The sequence below is a fragment of the Sapajus apella genome, unplaced genomic scaffold (genome assembly GCF_009761245.1).
Source record: "Sapajus apella isolate SASKATOON/1434 unplaced genomic scaffold, GSC_monkey_1.0 scaffold106, whole genome shotgun sequence".
Taxonomy (NCBI): Eukaryota; Metazoa; Chordata; class Mammalia; order Primates; family Cebidae; genus Sapajus; species Sapajus apella.
In genome coordinates this window covers 942,508-968,292 of record NW_022437046.1, presented here as the reverse complement: position 1 = coordinate 968,292, position 25,785 = coordinate 942,508, and the positions used below count along the sequence as shown (strand labels likewise).

At 42.8% G+C, this 25,785-nt stretch overlaps 1 protein-coding gene across 2 annotated transcripts in view; it reads right to left on the bottom strand.

Annotated features, from left to right (window-relative positions):
• The window catches only part of RNF121 (ring finger protein 121), a 68,697-nt gene that overhangs the window by 1,664 nt on the left and 41,248 nt on the right, over positions 1-25,785 (bottom strand). For both annotated transcript variants that reach the window (XM_032258939.1, XM_032258940.1), the window contains 5 exons: positions 13,970-14,124; positions 9,969-10,076; positions 5,515-5,635; positions 1,073-1,206; positions 372-473 (listed from right to left, as the gene is read on the bottom strand). In XM_032258939.1, coding sequence (XP_032114830.1) covers positions 372-473; positions 1,073-1,206; positions 5,515-5,635; positions 9,969-10,076; positions 13,970-14,124 — 620 coding nt within the window. The remainder of the gene's footprint in view (positions 1-371; positions 474-1,072; positions 1,207-5,514; positions 5,636-9,968; positions 10,077-13,969; positions 14,125-25,785) is intronic.

Sequence of the window (25,785 nt, the reverse complement as noted above, 5' to 3'; positions counted from 1 at the left end):
GAGGGGACTGGTATGGGGGACAGGACAGACCTGATGGAAGTGGAGAGAGAAATCCTAGTTCCCCATGACCAACATGCAGGGAGGGCCTCCTGTAACACCTTCTCTAAGAAGGAACTGCCAGTGTGAGGCAGCCACAGATCTATCTATCCGTGACAATGGCTGCAAGGAGGCTGAGAACAGGCAATACTCCTAGAATAGGGAGACTGGGGGTGTATCACGGGGCAGGACTAGCAGCTCAGCTTCCCATCATGGTTCAACATGTTCTGGTTGGGAGCAGAGGGGAGAGCCCCAGGACGACCCAAATGCAGGTCACACTGACCAGTACTTTCTTCCCACAGCCCACTCCCAACAATGACCCCAACAAAGGATACGGATTGCTGAACATTCTCTTGAGGTCTACCTTCTCTTTGCAATAGGGACACGTCTGCTTCTTTCCCACGATGCACCAACCGCGGATGCAGAACTCGTGAAAGCTGAGCTCTGCTGGTCAAGGGAAATGGTGGGAGCCAGGGCGGCACTCCAGCCCCACGCCAGTCTTTGAAAGGTTCAAATCCTGGCTTCGCTCTTTATCAGCTCTATAATCTTGGGCAAGTCCCTCTGTCTGGACCTGTTTCCTCTCATGTGAAGTAAGGATAATGATCCCCATCTCACAAGACTGTTATGGGGCAAAATAGAGATGATACATGGCTCTCCCAACAGAGGCACTGAATGGGAGCTAAGTGAATACATGATAAATATTACAAGTGTTACTCAGAATAGGGGATATGACGCTAAACTAAGGGATCTCATTAGAGGTCCTCTTCCCCTGTGACTGGTCCGAACACAGGTCTGCTAGCACAGCTTCACCAGCTGCAGCCTCAGGTTCCTCTCGGACCCAGCCAGAGTGTAACCACTGTTTACATAAGAGTGGCTCCGATTTGTGGGAAAGGGCAGGGAAGGCGGCCCTCTTGTGGCTCTCCTACATGCAAGGGTCTGGACAGCACAGCTAGGGTCACGACCATCCCCTTTCTCTCCCTGACTGGAGTGTGCAGGTCACAGGAGAGACGTGGCTCAGGAGCTCGAGGCAGGATACACGTGATTGCAAGACAGCCTGTATGTGTTCTCAATGATGCCCTCTTCACTGACGTCCACAAAGATCTGCTGGCCACACACAGCACACACGCTGTCTGAAAGATGTTTGGTAGGCATGCCCGACTCGCTGTAGAACTGAAGAAGAGCGGGAATGAATGACAGGAAAAGCTGTGAGAAGCAGCCAAAGTAGGAAGCTCCACAGAGGCCTCAGGCCTTCTAAAGAGAAGGCACAGTGGCAGGGGGAGGCCCAGAGTTAGGAGGACTTTTTTTAAAACTCTTTAGAAAAGGTCACCTTTTACAAGTCAAATCAACCTCATCTTTCCTGGGCAGATGGAGAGAAGTGACCAGACTAGAGACAGTTGGGAAGTTAGATTAACAGGAACTGTAGACTGGGAGGGATCATCTCCAAGGGATAAGGGGAATCAGAGGGAGAAGAACTTGGGGCTGGTGATCAGGAGCTGTGTCAAATAAGCCATTCTGTCGCCAGACTATGGTTCCATCAGAAATGGACAACAATATTCTCCAACATTTAAAGGAGTGAAATATTAAGTGCCATATTGGTTTGGTGACAAAGGCATTCTCAGACATTTGTGGCAGCAGCAAAGGAGGTTGAAGCCTTTCAGATAGCATTTAGCATGGTGTCTCAAACTGTTGTTGACCCACTAATTTCAGTTCAAGGAATTTAAAGAAATAAGATGAAGTGTCAAAAATGCTTCATGCAAACAGATATTCACTTAAGCATTATCATAATTAAGAAAGCAAGGAGTCTGGCATGTCCTCAAAAAGTTAAAACACAGAATTGCCAAATGACCAGGCAATTCCATTCCTCAGTATAAACCCAAAAGATATGAGACTAGGGCTAAACAGACACTTAAACACCAATGCTCACAGCATTACTCACAGTAGCCAAAAAGTGGAAACAACCCAAGTTGCTATTGACAGATGAATGAATAAACCAAACACGGTGCACACACACAACGGAATACTATTCAGCCATAAAAAGGAATGATACATTCTATACACAAATGAACTTTGAAAACACTATGATAAGTGAAAGAAGGCAGAGGCAAAGGGACAAATATTGTGTGATTCCATTTACATGAAATATCTACAATAGGCATGTTCACAGAGATGGAAAGTATATTACAGGTAAACCAGGGGCTGTGGGCAGGGGTAATGAGGAGTTACTCCTTAATGGGCAGAGTTTCTGTTTGGGATGATGAAAAACTTTGGAATTAGACAGTGACAATGGTTGCATAACACCAAAAATGTAATTAATGCACTGAATTGTATACTTCAAAATGGTCAAAATGGTGAAGTGGTCTAGAAATCTCTTCTGGAGAGTAAACTGGTTAAAGGATGATCCAATGTCTACACAAATAGATAAGAGGGAAATGAAGGTAAAACACAAGACAGTTGTTCAAAAAGGAACCTAATAAACTGTCTATAAAGTGATCCAATGTACTGTTTTCAATTTGACCCAGTACAGAAAAAATCAGAATAGTCCCATGATACTGAGAAACAAGTCACTGGCCTTAAACAGCACTCGATTAAAGTTACCCAAGGTGATGGAAATATTCCTACTTGGGGTGAGGTCTTGGGGGATGACACTGAGACAGGGAGTACTTCTGTGTTGTTTAAATAATTACAAAGAGAACATATTACTTTTATAAACAGCAAAACAACAAAGATATATTTCCATTCTGGAAAAAAAAAAAACTTAGAAATACTTTCTTGCATTTCTCGGATTGGTGTTAATTTCCCCATATTTAAGCATCTCTCCACGATGGCCACCTGCTCCTCTTGCATTTCCTATCTCAGTGAAAGGTACTGCCATTCAAGCAGTTGCTGAATCACAAATGTCAGCTTTGAGACCTTCATCTCCTTCATATTTTTCCCTTCAGTCTTCAAAGCCAAACTATATCTAAGTCCTGTCAACTTACCTCCAAAATACTTCTCAAATACAGTAAGTATGTCCACATTTAACTTCACTGACAGTTCCTTGGAAACTGATTTTAAGTTAAACGACATATAACAAAACCAATTTTATCACAGGCTAACTGATAGAAACAAGAGTTCAGTTCCCGTGTCATATTTCTGCTACAAAGACATCACTAAACCTCTATTTAAGAGACACCAAATTGTCTCTTAGAAAAAGACTCGAAATACTTTTAATATTAAAAGTTGAGGCCAGGCGCGGTGGCTCACGCCTGTAATCCCAGCACTTTGGGAGGCCGAGGCGGGTGGATCACGAGATCAAGAGATCGAGACCATCCTGGTCAACATAGTGAAACCCCGTCTCTACTAAAAATACAAAACATTAGCTGGGCATGGTGGTGCGTGCCTGTAATCCCAGCTACTCAGGAGGCTGAGGCAGGAGAATTGCCTGACCCAGGAGGCGGAGGTTGCGGTGAGCCGAGATCGCGCCATTGCACTCCAGCCTGGGCAACAAGAGCGAAACTCCGTCTCAAAAAAAAAAAAAAGTTGAAATATGTAGCTTTACACATAACAGTTAAAGATTAATAAAACAAGTATGACAACTTCCCCCAATTTTTGGCAAAGCAGTGAGTGACAGTGGCTGTTGTTGTAGTGGTTGTGGTTAAATCAAGGAATAAATGTTCACAAAGCAAAAATTGTAAGGAGCAACTCCTACAGCTGTGCAGTGCAAAAACAATAACCAATATGGACTGAGCACTTTCGTGCTGCACCATTTATTGTGCCTTTGCGTGATTATTATATACTTTGTGAATTTTATTTATTTACTTTTTAGAGACAACATCTTGCTTTGTTGCCCAGGCTGGAGTTTGGTGGCATGATCAAGCTACTGCAGCCTCGAAACTCCTGGGCTTAAGTGACCTCCCACCTTGGCATCCCAAGTAGCTGGGACCACAGGCATGTGCCACCACACCCAGCTAATTTTTTTTTCTCCCATTTTTTTTGTAGAGATGGGGTCTCATCTATGTTGCTCAGGCTGGTCTTGAACTCCTGTGCTCATGTGGTCTGCCTACCTTGGCTTCCCAAAGTGAGCCACTGTGCCAAGCCCCTCCCAGTATTTTTAGCATAAAAATCAAAATCTAATTTGGCCCACAGGCTTTTTTCTGGTCTAGTCGCTACTTCTCTAGACACTTCTTGGTCATACAACCATACTTGTCTTAGTTCCTCAAAAACACCCATACTTTCTCCCATGACAAGACTTCATCCACTTAACTCCGACTCATTGTTCAAGTCAGCTCCACAGTCACTTTGTCAAGGACACCATCTTTGAGCCCCAAGACTAGGTCAAATGACACTACTACATGTGTTTACAGCATTATGAACACCTTCCCTACATAATGCTTATCCAAGTTGTAATTTTATTTTTATCCGTGTTTGTTATTTTAACATCCATCTCTCCACCACCGAAAGAGTAACCTATATGGGCAAAAACCATGTTTATTTTTGTACACTTTTGTAATTCTGGCACATGGCTATGTGTCTAGGCACATAGCAGGCATTTAAAAGCATTTACTGAGTGGGACAAGCACAGTGGCTCACGCATGTAATCCCAGCACTTTGGGAGGTCAAGGCAGGTGGATCACAAGGCCATGAGTTCGAAACCAGCCTGGCCAGTATGGTGAAACCCCATCTCTACTAAAAATACAAAAATTAGCTAGGCATGGTGGTGGGTGCCTGTAGTCCCAACTACTCAGGAGGCTGAGGCAGAAGAATCACTTGAACCCGGGAGGCGGAGGTTGCTGTGAGCCAAGATTGTGCCACTGCACTCCAGCCTGGGTGACAGAGCAAGACTCTGTCTCAAAAAAGAAAAAAGTATTTACTATATGTTAACTTCCTGGTGGATAAAGTGGCTCTTTCCTATAATGGTCCTAAAGAGAATAATTCTAGGGCACATCTGAGATTTGGCTTTCTAAATTTGTTTTAAAAAATAATTTCAACTTTTATTTTAGATTCAGGGGATACACGTGCAGGTTTGTTACACGGGTATAACTGTGTGATGCTGAGGTCTGGGGGATGAATGATTCCATTGCCCAGGTGGTGAGCACAGTAACCAACAGACAGTTTTTCAACCACTTGTCCCCTCTCGCTCCCCCTCTAGTAGTCCCCAGTGTCTACTGTTGCCATCCTTAGGTCCATGAATACCCAATGTTTAGCTCCCATTTACAAGTGAGGACATGAGGTATTTGGTTTTCTGTTCCTGCGTTAACTGGCTTAGCATAAAGGCCTCCAGCTGCCATGCTGCTGCAAAGGACATGGTTTTATTCTTTTGTATGACTGTGTGGCTTTCCAAATTTTAAGGAAGGAATGTCCATGCATACCCACACCTTGAAGGATTTTATGTGGCTTATCTCACCCCTTACTGCCTTTCTCTTCCATTAAACAAGTGATGTCAACTTGAAAAATTTGGCGGTGTCAAGAAGCACTATTTAAGAACTTGGGTGAACTCACCCCTATGGTAGATGCCATGTAGTCTGCACACATTTCTGCAAAGTCGCGTTCAAGAACTCCATAGTAGAGGCCATAGAAGAGAAGAGAGATGCCAAAGTCCATGGCATCTTCTGGTTTGATCCTGCAAGGGAAGCAGTAGAGCTAGGAAGACCCGCCCTGAGACATAACTTCTTTAGATTACTACTCTGGAACACACAAGGCAGGGCCCAAAGCAAGAAGGTTAAAGGCTAGAGCAAGTGTGGGCAAACTATGACCAAATCCAGTCTGCTGCCTATTTTTATATGGCCCATGAACACCTCTTGAGGAGGCCAGCACTGTGGGCCGCAAAGGCAAAGCTACAGTATCCCCTCGTACCCCTTTTCCTCACTCTGCTCTTAGTCCTTGCCTCCCCTAACTGGTGGCAATGACTTGCAGCTGCCCAGGACCTGTGCTCACTGGGACCTACATGTTGAGGACTCCACTGCTGGTAGCTGCTAGACACTAAGTGAGCTGCCTCACTGAGCTGTGTCACCTCCAGCTAGTCACCCAAGTTGGAAGAGCTGAGCCATCCATAAGGAGGAAAGGGCACATCAGAATCTGGGTATCACTAAAGCAGAGAGTGAAAATTATCCCAGCGGCCGACATACCTCTCCTTCTGAGACAAATCATGCCCACTACCTGAAACCTGGCCCCTTCCCCAGACAAGCAGGGTGGGACAGGGTAGGAGTTTTGTCTCTTGTTATGTAAGTACTTACATAATACCCTAGATTTTGCCTATTGTCCCATAAGGCCTAAAATATTTACTATTTGAACCTTTACAGAAACAGCTTGTCAAACACAGGCTTAGAAAAAAAAAGATAAAATTAGTAAATATTTATTAATACATAGCAGTTACTATAAAATTATAAGCTACATAATATAAATATTCTATATCATATCATCAAAGTTAAATTTTGGTCCAAATCTATTTAACAAGAAGGATAAAGATCTTGCCTATAATATTAGAAGGTTTGTTTTAATAATTCCAAGGACCAATAATTTGCAACCTTGAGTCTATAAATCTTTGTTATAGAAAATTATCTTTGTTAAAATATTTGTACAAAGAACTATACGTATTTCCTTGAAGTTATGTTTATATGCAAAGTTGCATTTGCTTATGAACCTTGAATATTTAATTCACTAGAAATCACTGATCTTGCACCAATTAATTTGATCAGTAGCACAATTCTGTTTTCCTCTTTGTGCAGTTTAGGCAAGTAAAAAGAAACTGCAGCCGGGAGTGGTGGCCTGTAATCCCAGCACTTTGGGAGGCCAAGGCGGGTGGATCACAAGGTCAAGAGATCGAGACCATCCTGGCCAACATGGTGAAACCCCGTCTCTACTAAAAATATAAAAATTAGCTGGGTGTGGTGGTGCACGCCTGTAGTCCCAGCTACTCGGGAGGCTGAGACAGGAGAATTGCTTGAACCTGGGAGGTGGAGGTTAAAGTGAGCCGAGATTGCGCCACTGCACTCCAGCCTGGTGCCTGGTGACGTAGCGACACTCTGTCTCAAAATGAAAAAAAGAAACTGTAATTACAGAAGAATTATCTATAAAACATAATGCAGAGGCCAGGTGTGATGGCTCATGCCTGTAATCCCAACACTTGTGGGAGGCCAAGGCAGGTGGATCTCCTGAGGTCAGGAGTTCAAAACCAGCCTGGTCAACATGGTGAAACCCCATCTCTACTAAAAACACAAAAATTAGCCAGTGTGGTGGCACACGCCTGTAGTCCCAGCTATTTAGGAGGCCAAGACAGGAGATTCGTTTGAACTTGCTCTTGGGAGGCAGAAGTTGCAATGAGCCAAGATCTCGCCACTGCACTCTAGCCTGGGTGACAAAGAAAGGCTCCATCTCAAAACAAAAACAAAAAAAAACCATAATGCAGAATCTTAATTTTACTTTTATTTTTTAACCACACAGGTTAGAGAGTTACCAGGAAATATCTATTTTCTTTGACAAGATGTGTAAGCCTCTACAGTGATGAATTCCACTAAACCGTTCAGGAGGCTGTTTATTCTTTCAGCCTATACTACCCCTGGAAGAAAGAATTTCATAGGTGTGCTCTCACTATATAAAATAGGATTTATTTATTTATTTTTTTTTTTCAAGATGAGGGTCTCCCTTTGTCACCTGGGCTGGAGTGCAGTGGCATGATCATAGCTCACCGCAGCCTTGGACTTCTGGGCTCAAGCAAACCTCCCACCTCAGCCTCCTGAGTAGGTGGCGATACAGGTGCACACCACTACACCCAGCTAATTTTCTTTTTTTTTTTTTTCTTTTTTTTTAAGGGTTGAGGGTCTCACTATGTTGCCCAGCTGGTCTTGAAAGCCAGGCCTTAAGCAATCCTCCTGCCTCAGCCTTCCTAACAGCTGGGATTACAGGCAAGAGCCACTGCACCTGGCCAGGATTTTTCTATTCCCTGAATCAGAGTCGCTGCATTGCCCAAGGGGCGCGCAGTGGCACAATCTCAGCTCATTGCAACCTCCGCCGCCCGGATTCAAGTGATTCCCCAGCTTCAGCCTCCCAAGTAGCTGGGACTACAGGCACATGCCACCACCACATCCAGTTAATTTTTTGTATTTTAGTAGAGACGGGGTTTCACCATGTTGGCCAGGCTGGTCTCGATCTCCTGACCTCGTGACTTGCCTTCCTCAGCCTCCCGAAGTGCTGGGATTACAGGCATTAGCCACCAAGCCCAGCCCAGAATTTATTTTTAAATGTCCTAAAATAAACTCCTTTAAGAGACTCCCGCCTACAATATAACTAAGCTCGGGGAAGAGGCCAGTGATCATCCCATTCATCATCTTAAATTTGAATCCTACATCTCTAGCTTCAGTGTACTGTCCTAGGCTTAGGACTCCTTGTGATCCACAGCCCACAGCCACCAGTACTTCATCCAGGAAATCATATTTCCACCTTCATCTGCCTCACTGACTCACTGTACACTCCAGTCTCTGAGCTCAGGACTTCTTTTTTTTTTTTTGAGTCGGAGGTTCGCTCTTGTTACCCAGGCTGGAGTGCAATGGCGTGATCTCGGCTCACCGCAATCTCCGCCTCCTGGGTTCAGGCAATTCTCCTGCCTCAGCCTCCTGAGTAGCTGGGATTACAGGCACGCGCCACCATGCCCAGCTAATGTTTTGTATTTTTAGTAGAGACGGGGTTTCACCATTTTGACCAGGATGATCTCGATCTCTTGACCTCGTGATCCACCCGCCTCGGCCTCCCAAAGTGCTGGGATTACAAGCATGAGCCACCGCACCCGGCCTTGAGCTCAGGACTTCTTAGCATCCAACTCAATTCAGGGTGGTAGGACTTGTAAACCTAACAGAGGTCTTTTGGAAGGCTTATGACAACTGAAGCAGCAGCCAGAATTCCACTCCTAGGAATGTACCCTTAGGAAGCAACAGAGCAGTGTTATCTGTGATAGTACTAAATTGAAAACCACCTAAGTGCCCAACAATGAAACAGGACTTAACATCGATGGGTTAACTTTCTAGAACTGTTTCCGTAGAAATCTCGTCAAATGTCAGCTATATTACAGACAACACTGCTTATGACCTGTGATTAGTACAATGCCTCTGGACTGGGACATTCTTGAAACTGGATGTGTTCCTGGGGGAATGGGGGTCCTAGGCCAGGGTGGCTTCCATACCCACCTGTGTGGTCTCATTCCCTCACACCTAAGCTCTGAGTTTACTGTGAAGACTTGCAGACACTGCCCTCCTGTATTTTTTTGTTTTGTATCCTAAGTCAATCTGTTGCTAGCTGTATGTAGGACAACCAACATGGTCATGTAGGTTGATGGCCTAGCGCAAGAGTCAGCAATCTTTTCCCATAAAGGGCCAGATGGTAACTATTTTAGGTTTTGTAGCCCATATAATCTTTATCACAACTATTCAACTCTGCTGTTTTAGGGGAAAAACAGCCATAGGCAATATATAAATGAATGGGCATGACTATGTTCCAGTAAAACTTCATTTTATAATAACAGGTTGTGGGCTGATTTGGCTCAGAGGGCACAGTTTGCCAACCCCTGGCCTAGTTGAACATAAGGCCATTCATGCAGAGTGGATGTTGCAAATAAAGAGTACACACAGATCAAAAAAACAGCTCTGTGAAGGGGATAGAATTATGGATAGCTGGTTATAATAATTATTATGCTTACTTTGGTTACTAGACTTTTCCACTAAAATGTAAAACCTTGGAAAATATAACATGATTCAGGACTCTGACTTTGTATATATTAAAACATTCTTTGTGTTTTGCCAGCACAAATCATGGAGAGCCTGTCCTCTCCCATCCCCCACAGTACCCAAGTCTCCCATCCTGGATGTTATGTCCCTCCTGTTAATACCACAACTTGCGGCAAGAGGTACATCTCAAAAGTCACTCCTCCCCAAACTCCAGCAAAAACAAAAGCAAAGGGTACTCACTTGAATAGTAGGTTAAGACCAAAGAGGGTAAACATGACAGCCATGTAGCCAATGATGCCAGTGGCATAGCTGATTTTATAGATTAGCAGGAACCACTTATAAACCAACCTGAAGAAAGAAGAGAAAGTTAGTGCAGCTGACACAGAGACTCTTGCCTCAGTGGTCACTGGATCACCAGAATCCTTTATTCTCACATCAATGGGGACACCAGGCTCTTTGCTCAGGACTTACTGAGCAACTCTGGTTACTATCCAAAGCTTGAACCACTCCCTTAATTTGCAGAAATGCCTCCAAATACTCAAGAACTAGTCCTTTGTATTTTCATGGTCTCAGACCAAGGAAAAGATCCCTAAAAAGGAAGTTTTCGCCTCAAAGAAGGAACACAGCTGACCTTAGACAGCTATGTTACCTCAAATGTCTCAGAAAAAAAGTTAGTAGTTACTATTATAAAAATCCTCCATATTACAGACATATTAGAGTGAGACCCTGTCTCAGAAAAAAAGTTAATAGTTACTATTATAAAAATCCTCCATATTACAGACATATTAAAGTAAAAACTATTAAACACAGCTATGCTCAGAAGATAACAGGCAGGGAAGGCTAGTTGTTTTGAAACAGAATTCAAGAGATGAATCAGAGGCAGAATGAGCTACAAGCTTTTTGTACCTGGGCCTGGTTAGTCTGAATATAGCTTTGTTCCTATCCACAGGCCAAAAATGAAAGAAGTGATGTCTAATAAATTTTCTTCTGAAACGAATTTCTTCTGGAGGAGAAGGGAAAGGCACTTAGGAAGTACCTTTGAGTTGGATGTAAGTGTGTGGTGCTGGTAAAGTGGGATCAGGCTATGACCCTGAAGAAGGAATAGTGCGCCCTAGGAACCAATGAAGAACAGTGTACAATCTAACTGGTGGACCCCAGCTAGACTCAGAAAGAAAGATGGTTTCCTGAATGAACCAGGGCCTTTCTTTTTTTTTTTGGCTAGACACAGTGTCTTGCAATGTTGCCCAGGCTGGTCTCAAACTCCTAGGCTCAAGGAATCCTCCCACCCTCAGCCTCCCAAAGTGCTGGGATTACAGGCAAAAACCACTGGTGTTTGGCCAAACCAGAGCCTTTTAAATGCTTCAAGGGTGGGTCCCTGATATCAGGAGCCACTATTCTGTCTTTGACGGGAGCTAATGAACAATTTAGCAATTTGCTTGAATAAACCGCACAAGCCTGTGTGGTTCCTGAGAGCTAACTAGGTTACTACCAATCCTGCTGAACCCTAGGGAAGAAGGTCAAGGTCCTTCCCTGCCTGTGCCTCCTTGCTATGGCCAGGCAGGCGGTGGTGGTTTCTCAGGCTAGGGAAAGACGTCAAACATCTTCTTTCTAGTGTTGTCTTGAAAAACACACACAGCTCCATTCTCCAGGGTTTGCACTGATCATAAAGGAGAGAGACACAGTGAAAAAGACATAAAATTTTAGGTCAAACAACTCTTAATATGGATTAAGTGAGGGTTTTTTTTTTTTTTTTTTTGAGACAGAGTCCCACTCCGTCGCCAGGCGCCAGACTGGAGTGCAGTGGCACAATCTTGGCTCACTGCAACCTCTGCCTCCTGGGTTCAAGCAATTCTCCTGCCTCAGCCTCCCGAGTAGCTGGGACTACAGGCGTGCACCACCACACCCAGCTAATTTTTGTATTTTTAGTAGAGATGGGGTTTCACCATGTTGGCCAGGATGGTCTTGATCTCTTGACCTCGTGATCCGCCCGCCTTGGCCTCCCAAAGTGCTGGGATTACAGGTGTGAGCCACTGCGCCCGGCCGGATTAAGTGAGGTTTTAGTAGCTGGGTAACCTCAGGTAAGTCAAATTACCTCTTTGAGACAAGAGAGATTATTTCCTTTGTAAAACAGGGGAAAACCCCCGATATCTTTTTTACTGGATTGTACAGGGCCCATTTCCTGGTATATATAACACATGTTCATTAAATGCTGCATGCATAAATAAGGATGTTTATGAAAAGGCTTTGATTGCAGGCACAGTGGCTCAGCCTGGAATCTCAACACTTTGAGAGGCTGAGGTGGGAAGACTGCTTGAGCTCAGGAGTTCAAGACCAGCCTAGGAAATTTGGTGAGACCCTGACTCTACAAAAACTAAAAAATTAGCTAGGCAAGGCAATTTTTTATCTTGAGCATGCCTGTAGTTCCAGCTACTCCAGAGACTGAGATGGGAGAATTGGTTGAGCTGAGGAGGACGAGGCTGCAGTGAGTTGTGATCATGCCACTACACTCTAGCCTGGGTGACAGAGTGCAACCCCGTCTGTTATTTTTTAAAAGTGCTTTGAAATTGTAAAGCACTATCAAATGTTAGTTACAGGGCCAGGTGTGGTGGTTCACACCTGTAATTCCAGTACTTTGGGAGGCAGAGGCAGGCGGATCACTTGAGGTCAGGAGTTTAAGACCAGCATGGCCAACATGGTGAAACCCCATCTCTACTAAAAATACAAAACAAACAAACAAACAAAAAAAAAGCCGGGTGTGGTGGCACACACCTGTAATCCCAGCTACTCAGGAGGCTGAGGCAGGAGAATCACTTGAGCCTGGGAGCCAGAGGTTGCAATGAACTATACTCTAGTCTGGGTGACAGGGTGAGTGAGACCCTGTCTCAGAAAAAAAGTTAGTAGTTACTATTATAAAAATCCTCCATATTAAAGACATATTTTCAGTCATTTTAGCTAGAAGTTGGCACTGTTTGTGGTGTTCTTGGTGACTCTTAACATGTTCTACTGCACTTTTTCTTCATATCACCCTATGTGAGGTAGCAATTATTGTCCCCTTTTTAGGGATGAAGAATTCAAGGCTCAGAAAGGTAAGGTCATGCAGCGAACAAGTGGCAGGGATAGAAGTTCCAATCCACATTCATCCGGTTCCACATCCTGTATCTTCCACAATGCCCCTTAAAGTAAACTACCAAAGCCAGAGAGGAACTTCTAGATACCCTACTTCACTCACCTTATACAATGAAATTCAGAAGGCCAGAGAAAGGCTTGCAGGAAAGTAGAACATAAGAAGAATAGGAAGAAGCGCAATTTGCAATTTGAAAGACTTTGGATCAAGTGATCTCAACTTTGAGGCTGGCCAGTCAGGCTCTCTCTCTATGCACACCTCTGTCATAGCACTTACCAAGTGCACTGCAACAGGAGCTTTCTCATCCATCTCCTCCATTAAACACAGCACTCCTTGAGGGCAGGGACCATGCCTTATCCAGTTCTGTATGCCCAGCGCTCAGCACAGGGCCTGGCACATAGTAGGTGTTTATTTGAATGAATGAGAAAATCTCTTTTTCTGTTGAGTACAGATATTAAATTACCTCACAAGCTGGTTGGGAGGATCAAATGAGAAATGTATTTGGATAAAATAATTATACAAGCAGTGGCTGCTTTGTGACTCAGGAAGTATTGTTTATTGGAAAATTATAAATTTGTTGAGATTCATTCATTCAATAAAAATTCATAGAGTAGGCTACTATGTGCCAAGTCCCATGGTAGGGTGTGGATATACAGTGACAAGCAAAATGGACATGGTTCCTGATCTCAGAGTTAGAGTTTCGTGAGGGAGATAGATACTCAAAACAGTATTTAAATTGCAGTAAGTTCTATGAAGGAAAACTATTGTGCAATATGAGAGAATATAATGGAAAATCTCATTTAGAGAACAGAGAAGAGTTCACAGAGGAAAACATTTAAAATGAGACCACAATAATCACCATGATTTGCTTATTTTTGTTTGCCTTTAATATAAAGAGACCTTGAAACCATAAAGCTATGCAGAAATATTTGGGGTTTTTAATCGATGAATAGGGGAGGGGAGGTCTCCCAATCACCTTGTTCTAGAGGGGCCCCATGCCAAATAATTTTGACAGGCAAAACCAGGAGTTTTTTCAGTCTAAACCTATGCTCCTCCCATGCATTCCAACACATTAGCTTCAGAAAACCTAGGTTCTTCCCACTACCTAAACTCTCACCTTGGTGTTGTCTGTACTAGAGGTTTCCGTGTGGCTCGGAAGGTAACAAAGGCTGTGACAGCAGAGAACAAGATCCAGATCACTAGGAACCTCCACCAGTGTAGCTTCACTGTGAAATAGACGGGAACAACCCACATCTGAAAGAGGGTCACCATCTGAAACACAAACACAAGCACTTCAGCTCTAGCCAGGTCCCCCTGCAGCTCTGTCCACAGTCCTGAATGCAGCTTGTTTTCTATTTTAGCTTGATCCTCTCTCCTGTACTTCCAATTTTGGATAAAGGCAACTCCACTAGTGATCCAAGTCAGAAACCTAGGACTATATTTGACTCCTCTCTTTTATCCCTCACTCACGTATTTCTTGCTCTTGCTACCACTTGGCTAACTGCAATGAGCTTTGTTCGTCTCCCTGCATTTAGTGTCTATCCTTTTGAGGAGTGCCAGAGTGATATCCTGAACATTAAATTTTGACCATATCATTTCTCTGCTGCTTAAAACCCTTGAACAGTCCTCTGCATACAGGATAGGATCCAACATTCTTTTTTTTGAGACAGAGAGTCTTCGCTCTGTCACCCAGGCTGGGGTGCAATAGTGTCATCTTGGCTCACTGAACTTCTGCCTCCCAGGTTCAAGTAATTCTCTTGCCTCAGCCACCATGCCCGGCTAATTATTATATTTTTAGTAGAGAGAATCCAACATTCTTAGCCAGGCTGTCAAATCTCCCATAATGTGGCCCCAACTTACTATTTCAAGGGCCACCTACCACTCTCCCCAGGCCTTTAAGTCAGGTTGTCCACATCAGACTAAAACATCCTTCCCACCTGCCTTTCTGCCTGACAATATCACATCCAAGACACATGAAACCTTCAGTCTCCTTTCTAGGCAGAAAGTGCTTTCTAGTGTTCCCAACACATTTTCTTTTCTACCATCATTACAGTGCTTTACCTAGAGGTTGGGCTTGAATTCATTCTCCTACTGTATGTAAGCTCCTTGTGGGCAGTGACTAGGCCATATTCCCATTTCCTCTGCACTAGAAAACTGTTGGCACATAATATGTCCTCAATAAATTTGGATAAATAAGAGGAAAGTAAAACTAGAGTAGGACTCTCTCAGAGAGAGGCGCATTTCTAGTTTAAAGAGAGCCTATTTTACTTTCCCTCCTTCAGAACCTTCCCTCAGACTTGTTGGCTGAAGTTTTTCAAAGGCATAAAACAATTCTAACTCCAAGAAGTTTGGAGTCATCACCAGCCTTCTCTCCAATGCCTCCTCACTCCCCCCCCAACCACCCTTCTGTCACTAGATGTCACCCTTCTCCAGTGAGTAGCAGATATAAAAAAAGATAGCACATAATACGTAATGGCAGTTTTCTTCCTGATGCCATCAAACAAAATGAAAGAATATTTTTTGATAAAAGAGAGAGAGAGGAGGAAAAGAGCAGCCAGTTTCCTGGTGTACAATAGTAAACTAAGGAAGTATTTACTCTTAGCAATTTCTAGACCAGTGCTGAACAACTGAAATATGCAAGTCATATACATAGTTTAAAACTTCTAGTTACATTTTTAAAAAGGTAAAAAGAAACATTTTCATTTCAATAATATATTCTATCCCAATATACACAAAATATCTCAATATGTATTCAAGATTAAAATTATTTATGAAATGGTTTACTTGTTTTGGTACTAAAGCTTTGAAATCAAGTATGTATTTCAGATTTACAATAGACTAGCTGCATTTCAAGTGGCCAGTAGCTACATGGGACTGGTGGCTACCATAATAGGTAGTGTAGCTTAGAGCTTCGTTTTAGTGTTTAGTCATCCGTAGCTACCATTCTCTTATAGACTTTTCTGTGACAAGAAAAAGCCTTAGATGGCCAGGCGTGGTGGTTCGTGCCTGTAATCCCAGCACTTTGGAAGGCCAAGGCGGGTGGATCGCCTAAGGTCAGGAGTTCAAGACCGGCCTGGCCAACATGGGAAAACCCTGTCTCTACTAAAAATACAAAAATAGCTGGGCATGGTGGCAGGTGCCCGTAATTCCAGCTACTTGTGAGGCTGAGGCAGGAGAATCGCTTGAATCTGGGAGGCAGAGGTTGCAGCAAGCAGAGACCGTGCCACTGCACTGCAGGCTGAGAGACAGAGTGAGACTTTGTTAGTCTCCCTAACACAGGGCCTGGGGACCTGAAAATGGCCTCAAATCCTTGGTTTGTGTTTTCTGATAATTTATTTTTCCTAGAAGGGACAATTAAACATTAATAAGAAATTGCTTCCAGGCTGTGCTGTGTGTTATACAAAAACAAAAATTGCTTATAACATCATCACTTTTCATATGTCAGTTATGACTTTTCATGTCAGTGAGACTCCGTCTCACTCTGATCAGAAATTTTAGAATTAAAGCTGTCTAAATACGAATCCTGATACAGCTATTGATTGTGTTACCTTAGGCAAATCGCTTAACTCGGATAAGCTTCAGTTCTCTAAACTACGGTAAAATGGGGTTAACAGTATCTACTCTCATAAGGTTGTATGGGTTAAATGGGTTTAGGCATGGAAAGCACTTAGTGCCTTAAAAAAAAAAAAAAGCCTTAGTTTTTTTAGTGTTGTTTTACAGATTAAAAAAAAAAAAGAAAAAGAAACAGTGAGAAGAGAACAGAGAAAATGGTAAGCAGAACCACTTTGCTTTAGACATTCCCATTCTGTGTACCTAAGGGCATATTGGCTGCTATTCCATGAACCATGAAGTCTCAGTAACAATTCACTGCAGAGGAACCCACAACTGACCATCTGAATGAAGCATTCTAAAATAGTCTGACCTTACATAAAAAGTGTGGAAGCACGAGGATGTACTAACAAATGGCTACCCAAACAATGCCCCAGGTGCCATTTTCTGGGGGACACTAGGAGCTCCAGGAAAAGACATTACAACAAACCAACTGCAGATTATTCCAACTAGGGGAAAAGGCAACCTAACTGATGAAACTAAAAGGGTGGTATATGGAAAGAAAGGCTGGAAGATTTTTGGTTTTCAAGCTCTTTGCTTTAACAGGCTCAAGGGGCTGTTTACAAAACAGGCCCAGAGAAAAATTAAATCACATAGTCTGGTCACATTTGTTCTCTCTGAGAAAAAAAAAAATAATAGAAATTCCTGGTTTCCCGCCAGCTTTTCAAAAACTTGGCTGTTGCATTAAGACAACCAGCCTGCTCTAAAAGCCTGTTTCCCACTCCCCACCAATCATCAATAGCATGTTTTGAGGAAGAATCTGAAATCAAGTTAATTTTCTCTATATGAGCTATAGCTCTGTACATTTTGGGTGAGGAGAGATCCTGGATTCTATTCTGAGTTGGACAAAGATACAATTAGAAGTAAGTCTGGGCATCAGGAATGAAAAATCTTGCTTCGTTTTGTAGCTCTCAGGCTTGAAATTTTATGATGAAAAAACTACATCTGGAGATACACATCAAGTACATCGTAAAGCTACATCATCACATCGAGAGAAAGAGCCTATGTATAAGAGAGAAGAGACAGAGAATAAGAGGAGAGAGAGAAAGGGAGAAGAGGGGAAAGAAAGAAAGGACTTTAAGACAGGATTAGCCTTTCTGAAACCAGATGGCAAAGTGGAAGCCCAGCAGACCTGGGTTCTAGTTCTATTCTGCCACCAACTCACTGGGTCACCCTAAGGAGGTCCTCCCTCCTTCCTTGGAGGAAGGGACTGGCTTGATTTCTCAAACCCCTTCAAGTTCTAACAGACTAAGCTTCTATCAACTAGCCCTGCATCCCAGACTTCCTAGGACAACAGAGACAGCGTTCACTCATTCAACCATCAAGTGTTTATTTTGCATTTAATGAGAAAGGAATGCAGAAATAAGCATGACCTCGGCCAGGCACGGTGGCTCATGCCTGTAATCCCAGCACTTTGGGAGGCTGAGGTGGGCGGATCACAAGGTCAGGAGTTCAAGACCAGACTGGCCAACATGGTGAAACCCCGTCACTACTAAAAAATACAAAAATTAGCTGGGCATGGTGGCTTGTGTCTGTAATCCCAGCTACTTGGGAGGCTGAGGTAGGAGAATTGCTTGAGGTAGAGGCTGCAGTGAGCTGAGATCGCGCCACTGCACTCCAGCCTGGGCTACAGTGCAAGACCCCATCTCAAAACACAAACAAACAAAAATACATGACCTCTAGTCCTCTAGGAGATACCAGGTTAGCTGCAGGAAAAAGATCTAAATCAAACTCTAATTTTAATGATTCTATTAGCCTTCAGACCATTTCTAGAAGTCTAAACAGAAATCATTAAATAATGAATACAATGAAATGATACACTGAAATGATCAGAAATTTTAAAATTAAAGCTGTCTAAATATGAATCCTGATACAGCTCTTTACTGTGTTACCTTAGGCAGATCTCTTAACTCTGGTAAGCTTCAGTTCTCTAAACTACAGTAAAATGGGGTTTAACAGTATCTACTCTCATAAGGTTGTATGGGTTAAATGAGTTTAGGCATGGAAAGCACTTAGTACCTAATAATGTCAGCACTTATTATAAATAGTGTAGTAAACATAGGCATTTGACACAATAGTTCTTATATTTAAATGGAAGTAATATATATAAAACAAGTGTACATAATTCATAAGTGCTCAGTAAATGAGAGCTCATTATGACTTTGCATGATTAAAAATTGCATAAAGTCACACATACAAAGGAGCAAAGACCAGAATGAGGCAACCAAAATAACTGACATGAAAAGCTATGAGGTTATAAGCAATTTCTTATTAATGTTTAATTGTCCTTTCTAGGAAAAATAAATTATCAGAAAACACAAACTAAGGATTTGAGGCCATTTTCAGGTCTCCAGGCCCCCTCCATTAGGGAGTGAAAGTCAACTTCTGCGCGGGGCCTAGAAAGCCGCTGCTGGTTGGAGGGCCCAGGTCCTAAGGAGGGTCAAGGCAGAGGAGCTGAGTGAACAGAACAGTCTACCACGTGATAAAAGGGGAAGCTACCTGGTTTCTTTATTTGGTTTAAAGTTTCTACTATAGGCTGGGCATGATGGCTCACTCCTGTAATTCCAGCACTTTGGGAGGCTAAGGCAGACGGATCGCTGGAGCCCAGGAGCTCAAGACCAGCCTGGGCAACATGGCGAAACCCCGCCTTTAAAAAAAAAAAAAAAAAAAAAAAAACATTTTTTTTCAGTTTCTACTGTAGTATTTATTGGCATTTTGCTTGGTAAATAAATTTAAACTTCCTTAAGGAAGACATATAAACGGCAATAAAGGGCTAAAAGTTACGTAGAACAATTGCAGGGCCTCTGGTGCCATCTCGTGGCAACACTTATGAGACACATTTGGTCCATTAATTTGCTCAAACACTTGTGCCTGACGCTGTGGAAAGCATGAAAGCCTTGGCCCTAACATCTCTTATAGAACTTGGCTAATGCAATATGAACACGTGAATTAGGTGGCCAGTACAAAGCATCACGTACTGACATGGGAATTCAGAGAAAGATGTGGCAGAAGCTGTCAGGAAAACTTCCTGAAAGAGGCAGAACTCTGGATGATTCTAAAGGAGGTTTGGGTTTGGCCAGGTGGAAGGAGAAACACAAAGCCATTATCCTTCTTTCTTTCCCTGAATGTGCAAATACAAAGTTGAAGACTAGCCTAAAATTAATTCATTGATTCATTCAGCAAACATATACTGAGGGACAATCCCAGCTTCTCTGATGTGGGAGATAAGAACAGCGATATCCCACTTATCTCTCCACAAGGCTACAACAGTTGAGATGACCGTGTTAGATGCTAACAGTAAGAGCTAGCCCATATTTAAATGGATTGCCTCTTAACTGAGAGCTGGGACTATCAGTGGAAAGTGTGTTGGTAGAGACAGAATCAACACTACCTGACAATTATTTCTAATAAGACAACCTCCAGATCCCTTTCACCTCAGAGAAACTAGAATTCATGAAAACAGTTCATATCTTCCCTATGCATCAGGTGCCTTGCCAATCCACAGATGCCTAGCACTTTTGACTTTCAGGATTCTCACCTTACCACCTCTGCACCTCCTCCTGTTGTAAGCTAGGGCTCACCCACCCACCGCACCTGGCTGAAAAGCAACACTGTGGATGTAATGAAACTATAAGCCCAAGTAGTAAAATAAAGGCAGAGACCTACAGCTAACAGAACAATCAACTTGAAAATATGCTGACAAATACATTGCAGTCAACTGGAGGTAGGTTTCTGGGACATGTTCCATGTTTTCAATATTTTCATATAGGATTTGGAAGAAAACACAAAGAACTTGCAAACTGTGGACAACACAAAGCTTGTTCACAAGAAAAAGGGATGCAGCAAATATAGAAAACAGAAGATGTAAGATCAAATGAATAAAGTTTATTTCTAGGGTTCTTTTAGCCCTAACATTCTATGAGCTAATAAGCTGAAATGAAGAATCAAAACGACAAGATGAAACCTAACTACCCATGTATAGGATGGGGAAGGAATGGCTTAATAGTAGCTCACATCAAACAGATTTAGGGGTTTCAGTTGACCACAAATTGCCAGGGAATATATGTCAACAGGACTGCTGCCAACATAGCCAAGATAACCCTGCTTAACTAAGAACATACCCAGAATGGAAGAGGCAGCAGGTCTACTGTTCTCTGCTCTGTTAAAGCAACCCTCCGACCCTGGGATCAGGGCCTGGGGCCACACTATACAAAGAACACTAACAACAAGCATGGCCAGAAGACAGCAGCCCATAAGAAAGCAGTTAGGATTATAAAGAGTCTGGAAACCAAATCACATAACAGCTGAAGATACCAGGATATTAAGCCTGGAGAAGACTATAGGAAGGCTTCAGATAACTGATATCTGAAGACTCATCCAGAGGCCCAATAAACAGATATATTCAGTGTCGTTTCTATGACGTGGTAAGACACTACACATTACTAGATATTCCAGAAGGCAGAAACACGGTTGGAGGAGTTTCCCTCCTATCGCACCTACAGTCATCCTTACCACATAAGGCAGGTCATTCCAGTGTGAATATATTTGCCAGCAGCTCATTCCTGATGCTGGCCTGAAAAATCTGCCTTTGTGTCCCTTCTGTCTCTGGTCCAACTCTTATCTTTTAGAGGAGCACAAAGTAAATTTACTATATGTTTCTTATGACTACTCTTCTAATACCTAGAACTATGTCTTCTTTCCCATCTTTTCTACTCCAAGCAAGAGTCAGTCAAGCAGTAATTTAATATTTACTGAGCACTTACTGGTCGTCATGCTAATGACTGAGAAATCTCCTGAAGAACTTAAGTCTACTGAGGAGTAACAAATAAGCACAATTAGGTGCTATAATGGAGGGAGGGCTGGTGACCAAGAAAGTATAGAGGAGAGGCACTCCATTCAAAGTAGAGAAACCAAGGAAGGCTGCCTGAAAGAAGCATCTTTTGATCTCTGTCTTGATGGCCTAATAGGTCCAGATAGAAAAAGGTATCATGATGAGTTCCAGGATGAGGAGACATGGTACACTTGAGAAAAGACAACTAGTATTTGAGGGAAGGGTGAGAAATGAACCTAAAGAGGTAGATGAGACTCAAAGGAGGCCAACATAAATATCACAGCTACAAGTTTTTATAATATTCTGAGGATAGAAGTTTTTCTTTCTCATAGAAAGTGAATTACAACCCCGTACTATCTTAGTCAGAATTCTCTAATTCCACATTCTAGTAATCCTCTTAATATCTTGGTTCAAGAAAAATCTACAGTACTTTAAAGATTTCTAGGTAGGAGATTTTGCCACTCACCGGTTCCAGGAGGGAAAGCAGTTCAGGAGGTAGAGGTTTGAAGAGATACTATATTTGGTAGTAGACAGAGATGATGAAAGCTTCTCCCTGGAGAACTTGAAAAATAGGATAGATACTTTTCTAGGCATAAACTTATCCCTTCCCCTAACATCCCTGAGGGAGCTAAAGAGTAATGTTAGACGCTGAATAGATGATGAAAACTGAGCTATGCAGAAGCCAAAAGGCACATCTGGTTTGGGCTAGGTTCCCAATCCAGATCTTCTGTCTCTTAAGCTGCCTCGCAATCATCATTCACTGAGTTTGTGGGGAAATCTGGAGAGGCTGGGGAGGCAAGATGATGAAGAGACTTAGCAGGTTGAGAAAGTACCTGAGATCCCAGGAAAGGACTTGGGCAAGTTGTTAAATAAGGAAACTGAGGAGAGTTAAAACCAGAAATGACTATAGCAGAAACTGACAAAAATTTCCTAAAGCCTTTGAGAGAAACCTACAGAAACAGCACTTAACCAAGAATCGGATTTTGGTTTTAGGTTCAACTCTCCAATTTAATGGTCATGTGTTCCCAGCAAATCACTTCAGGATTCTGCACCCTGGTTTACTAATCTGAAAAATGGAGATAAATACCTAACCTGAGTACCTTACAGAGCTGTTATAAGGTTCCAGTGAGAGAGTAAATAACAAAAACTCAAGTCTACTGAGGAGAAACAAACAACTACAATTCAGTATAAGTGCTATAACAGAGTAGGTGGAGTATTTTTTAAATCATCAACAAATTTAAACTACAAGTAATCTGAAGTATTATTATTACTGCTAGAATTGAAAAGAACAGTATCTAAAATTTAGATATGGTCTCTTACCCCAAACAACATGGTTTTGTTTTGTTTTGTTTTGAGATGGAGTTTAACTCTTGTTGCCCAGGTTGGAGTGCCATGGTGCGATCTCAGCTCACCACAACCTCCGCCTCCGGGGTTCAAGTGATTCTCTTGCCTCAACCTCATGAGTAGCTGGGATTACAGGCATGTGCCACCACACCCGGCTAATTTTATATTTTTGGTAGAGATGGGGGTTTCTCCATGTTGGTCAGGCTGGTCTCGAACTCCCGACCTCAGGTGATCCGCCTGCCTTGGCCTCCAAAAGTGCTAGGATTACAGGCATGCCCCACCACACCCGGCCTGTTTTTTGTATTTTAAAAAATTTTGTTTTAAATTTTATATTTCTTCCTCTTTTAACTTTCTTTTATTTCTTTGGCCTCTTCCTTGTAAGTAGGGCTTTTGTTTTGGGAGGTTTTTTTGTTTGTTTTTTTGAGATGGAGTTTCGCTCTTGTTACCCAGGCAGGAGTGCAATGGCGTGATCTCGGCTCACTGCAAGCCCCGGCTCCCGGGTTCAAGCAATTCTCCTGCCTCAGCCTCCCTACTAGCTGGGATTACAGGCACACACCAGCATGCCTGGCTTTCACCATGTTGGCCAGGCTGATCTCAAACTCCTGACCTGAGGTGATCCGCCCACGTGGGCCTCCCAAAGTGCTGGGATTACAGGTGTGAGCCACCGCGCCCGGCCTGGGGTTTCTTTTTTTTCTCAGACGGAGTCTTGCTCTGCCTCCCAGACTGGAGTGCAGTGGCATGATCTCGGCTCACTGCAACCTCCGCCTCCCTGGTTCAAGCAATTCTCCTGCCTCAGCCTCCTGAGTAGCTGGGACTACAGACGCCCACCACCATGCCCAACTAATTGTTTTGTATTTTTAGTAGAGACAGGGTTTCATGGCGTTAGCCAGGATGATCTCAATCTCCTGACCTCAAGGATCCACCTGCCTCAGCCTCCCAAACTGCTGGGATTAGGGGTATGAGCCACCATGCCCCACCCCGTTTTTTGTTTTTGAGACAGGGTCTCACTCTATTGCCGAGGCTGGAATGCAGTGGCACAATCGCAGCCCACTGCAGCCTCAACCTCCCAGGCTCAAGTGATCCTCCCATCTCAGCCTCTTAAGTAGCTGGGACTACAGGCACACACTACCACACCCAGGTAATTTTTTTATTTTTTTTAAGAGATGGGTCTCACTGTGTTGCCCAGGCTGGTCTCAAACTCCTGGGCTCAAGCTATCCTTCTACTCTAGTCTCCCAAAGTGCTGCAATTACAGGCATGAGCCACTATGCCCAGCCTACATTTCTCTTAATGTGAAGGTTGGACTTGAGCTTCTAAGTTATGGACAGAAATTTGATACCTTTCAGTGAGCTGGCATACCTGCTCATCATCAGTCTCATAGCTGGCAACATCCATGTTGCTCTAGGTCCTAGAGCCTAGGACAGTGTTTCTCATCGGGGTGACTGTTTCCCAGGGGACATTTGGCAATGTCTGGAGACATCTGGTTGTTACAAGTGGAGAAGGGTACCAGTAGCATCTAATGAATAGAGGGTAGGGATGCTATTAAACATCCTATAATATACAGGACACCCTCCCAAAAACAAAGAATTATCTGGCCTCAAATGCCAATAGTTTCTCTGTTGAGAAACCTTGGTCTAGGAGAACAGAGCTAGTGTTTTTCCACTCAGGGGTCATGGGTACCCACTAAAAGACTGCACCACCAACTTATACTAGTGAAGAACAAAAAGTTTCATTCAGTTAGACAGAAACAGAGCTGAGCCTTATCAATTAATTCCATCATTTCTTGGCATACCATAAGAGACATTTTTTTGAAAGCTCTGATGGCTAATCTCAAACAGTTCATGTTTCTAATACTCAACAACAATCCCAGTGCCTCTCCTTTACACAACATTCTCTGAGGAGTCTTCCTGATTCTCTTTTATTACTATTCCTCACCCCATAGACATTCTAATGTGTTTCACATGTAATTTTTGTTTGTACCTGTTCATACAAACTGTTTTTTGCTTTCTCTGCTTGTATTTTCATTAATTGGCACTGTGTTATATATCTTTGTTTCTTACTTTTTCCACTCAGCACTATGCTTTTAAGGTCCTCCCAAGTTCCTACAGGTACTTAATGTATTGCTTTTAACTGTAAAACAATTTCACAATACGCTTCCATCACATTTTACCTATTTGCTTCATCAGAGATAGATATCCAGATTGCCTCCAACTCCTCAATGTTTAGCCATAATTAACACTTCAGTGAACACCCTTTTACATGTCCCCTTAGAATGTGTCACAAGGTATGTGTATACTCCCTCTGACTCAGCAATGCCATGCTGCTGTCTACAATGCCTGTACTAGTCTTCATGTCCACAAGAAAGTACAGAAAAGCTCCTACAGCCTCTGATCCTTGCTAACACTTAACACTATTCAGCTTTCTAGTTTTTGCTAAAGTGCTGCAATTACAGGCACAAGCCACCATGTAAAGTATCTCATATTTTTACGTGCATTTCTCTAATTACTAATTACTAATGACTCTGAGCATCTCTTTTCATGCTTAATGGCCTTTTGGGCTTCCCCTCCTGTAAATCTGTTCATATCCCTGGCCTATTTTACCATTGGAGTTGCTCTCTTTTATTGATTTGTAGGAGTTTCTCTGGATAGATATTAATCTACTGTCACTGTGAATCATTACTCATCTCTTCTCCATTCAGTTAACTCTGCCTATGGCATCTTTTACAGAACAGAATTCTTTAATTTGTAAATGTAATCAAATTTATAAAATCTTTCTTACTTGCTTATATTTTTAGTTTTTAAATTTTTCATTTATTTATTTATTTTGAGACAGGGTCTCATCTGTCACCCAGACTGTAGTGCAATGGCATGATTTCAGCTCACTGCAACCTCAAACTCTTGGGCTAAAGCGATCCTCCCACCTGAGCCTCCTGAGTAGCTGGAACTATAGGCATGCACCACCACATCTGGCTAATTTTTGTATTTTTTATAGAGATGGGGTTTGGCCATGTTGCCCAAGCTAGTCTTGAACTCATGGACTCAAGTGATCCACCTGCCTCAGCCTCTCAAAGTACTGGGATTATGGGCATGAGCCACCACGCCAAGCCTGCTTATATTTTAAAAATTAGTTTCATAACTTTACCTTTCAAAAT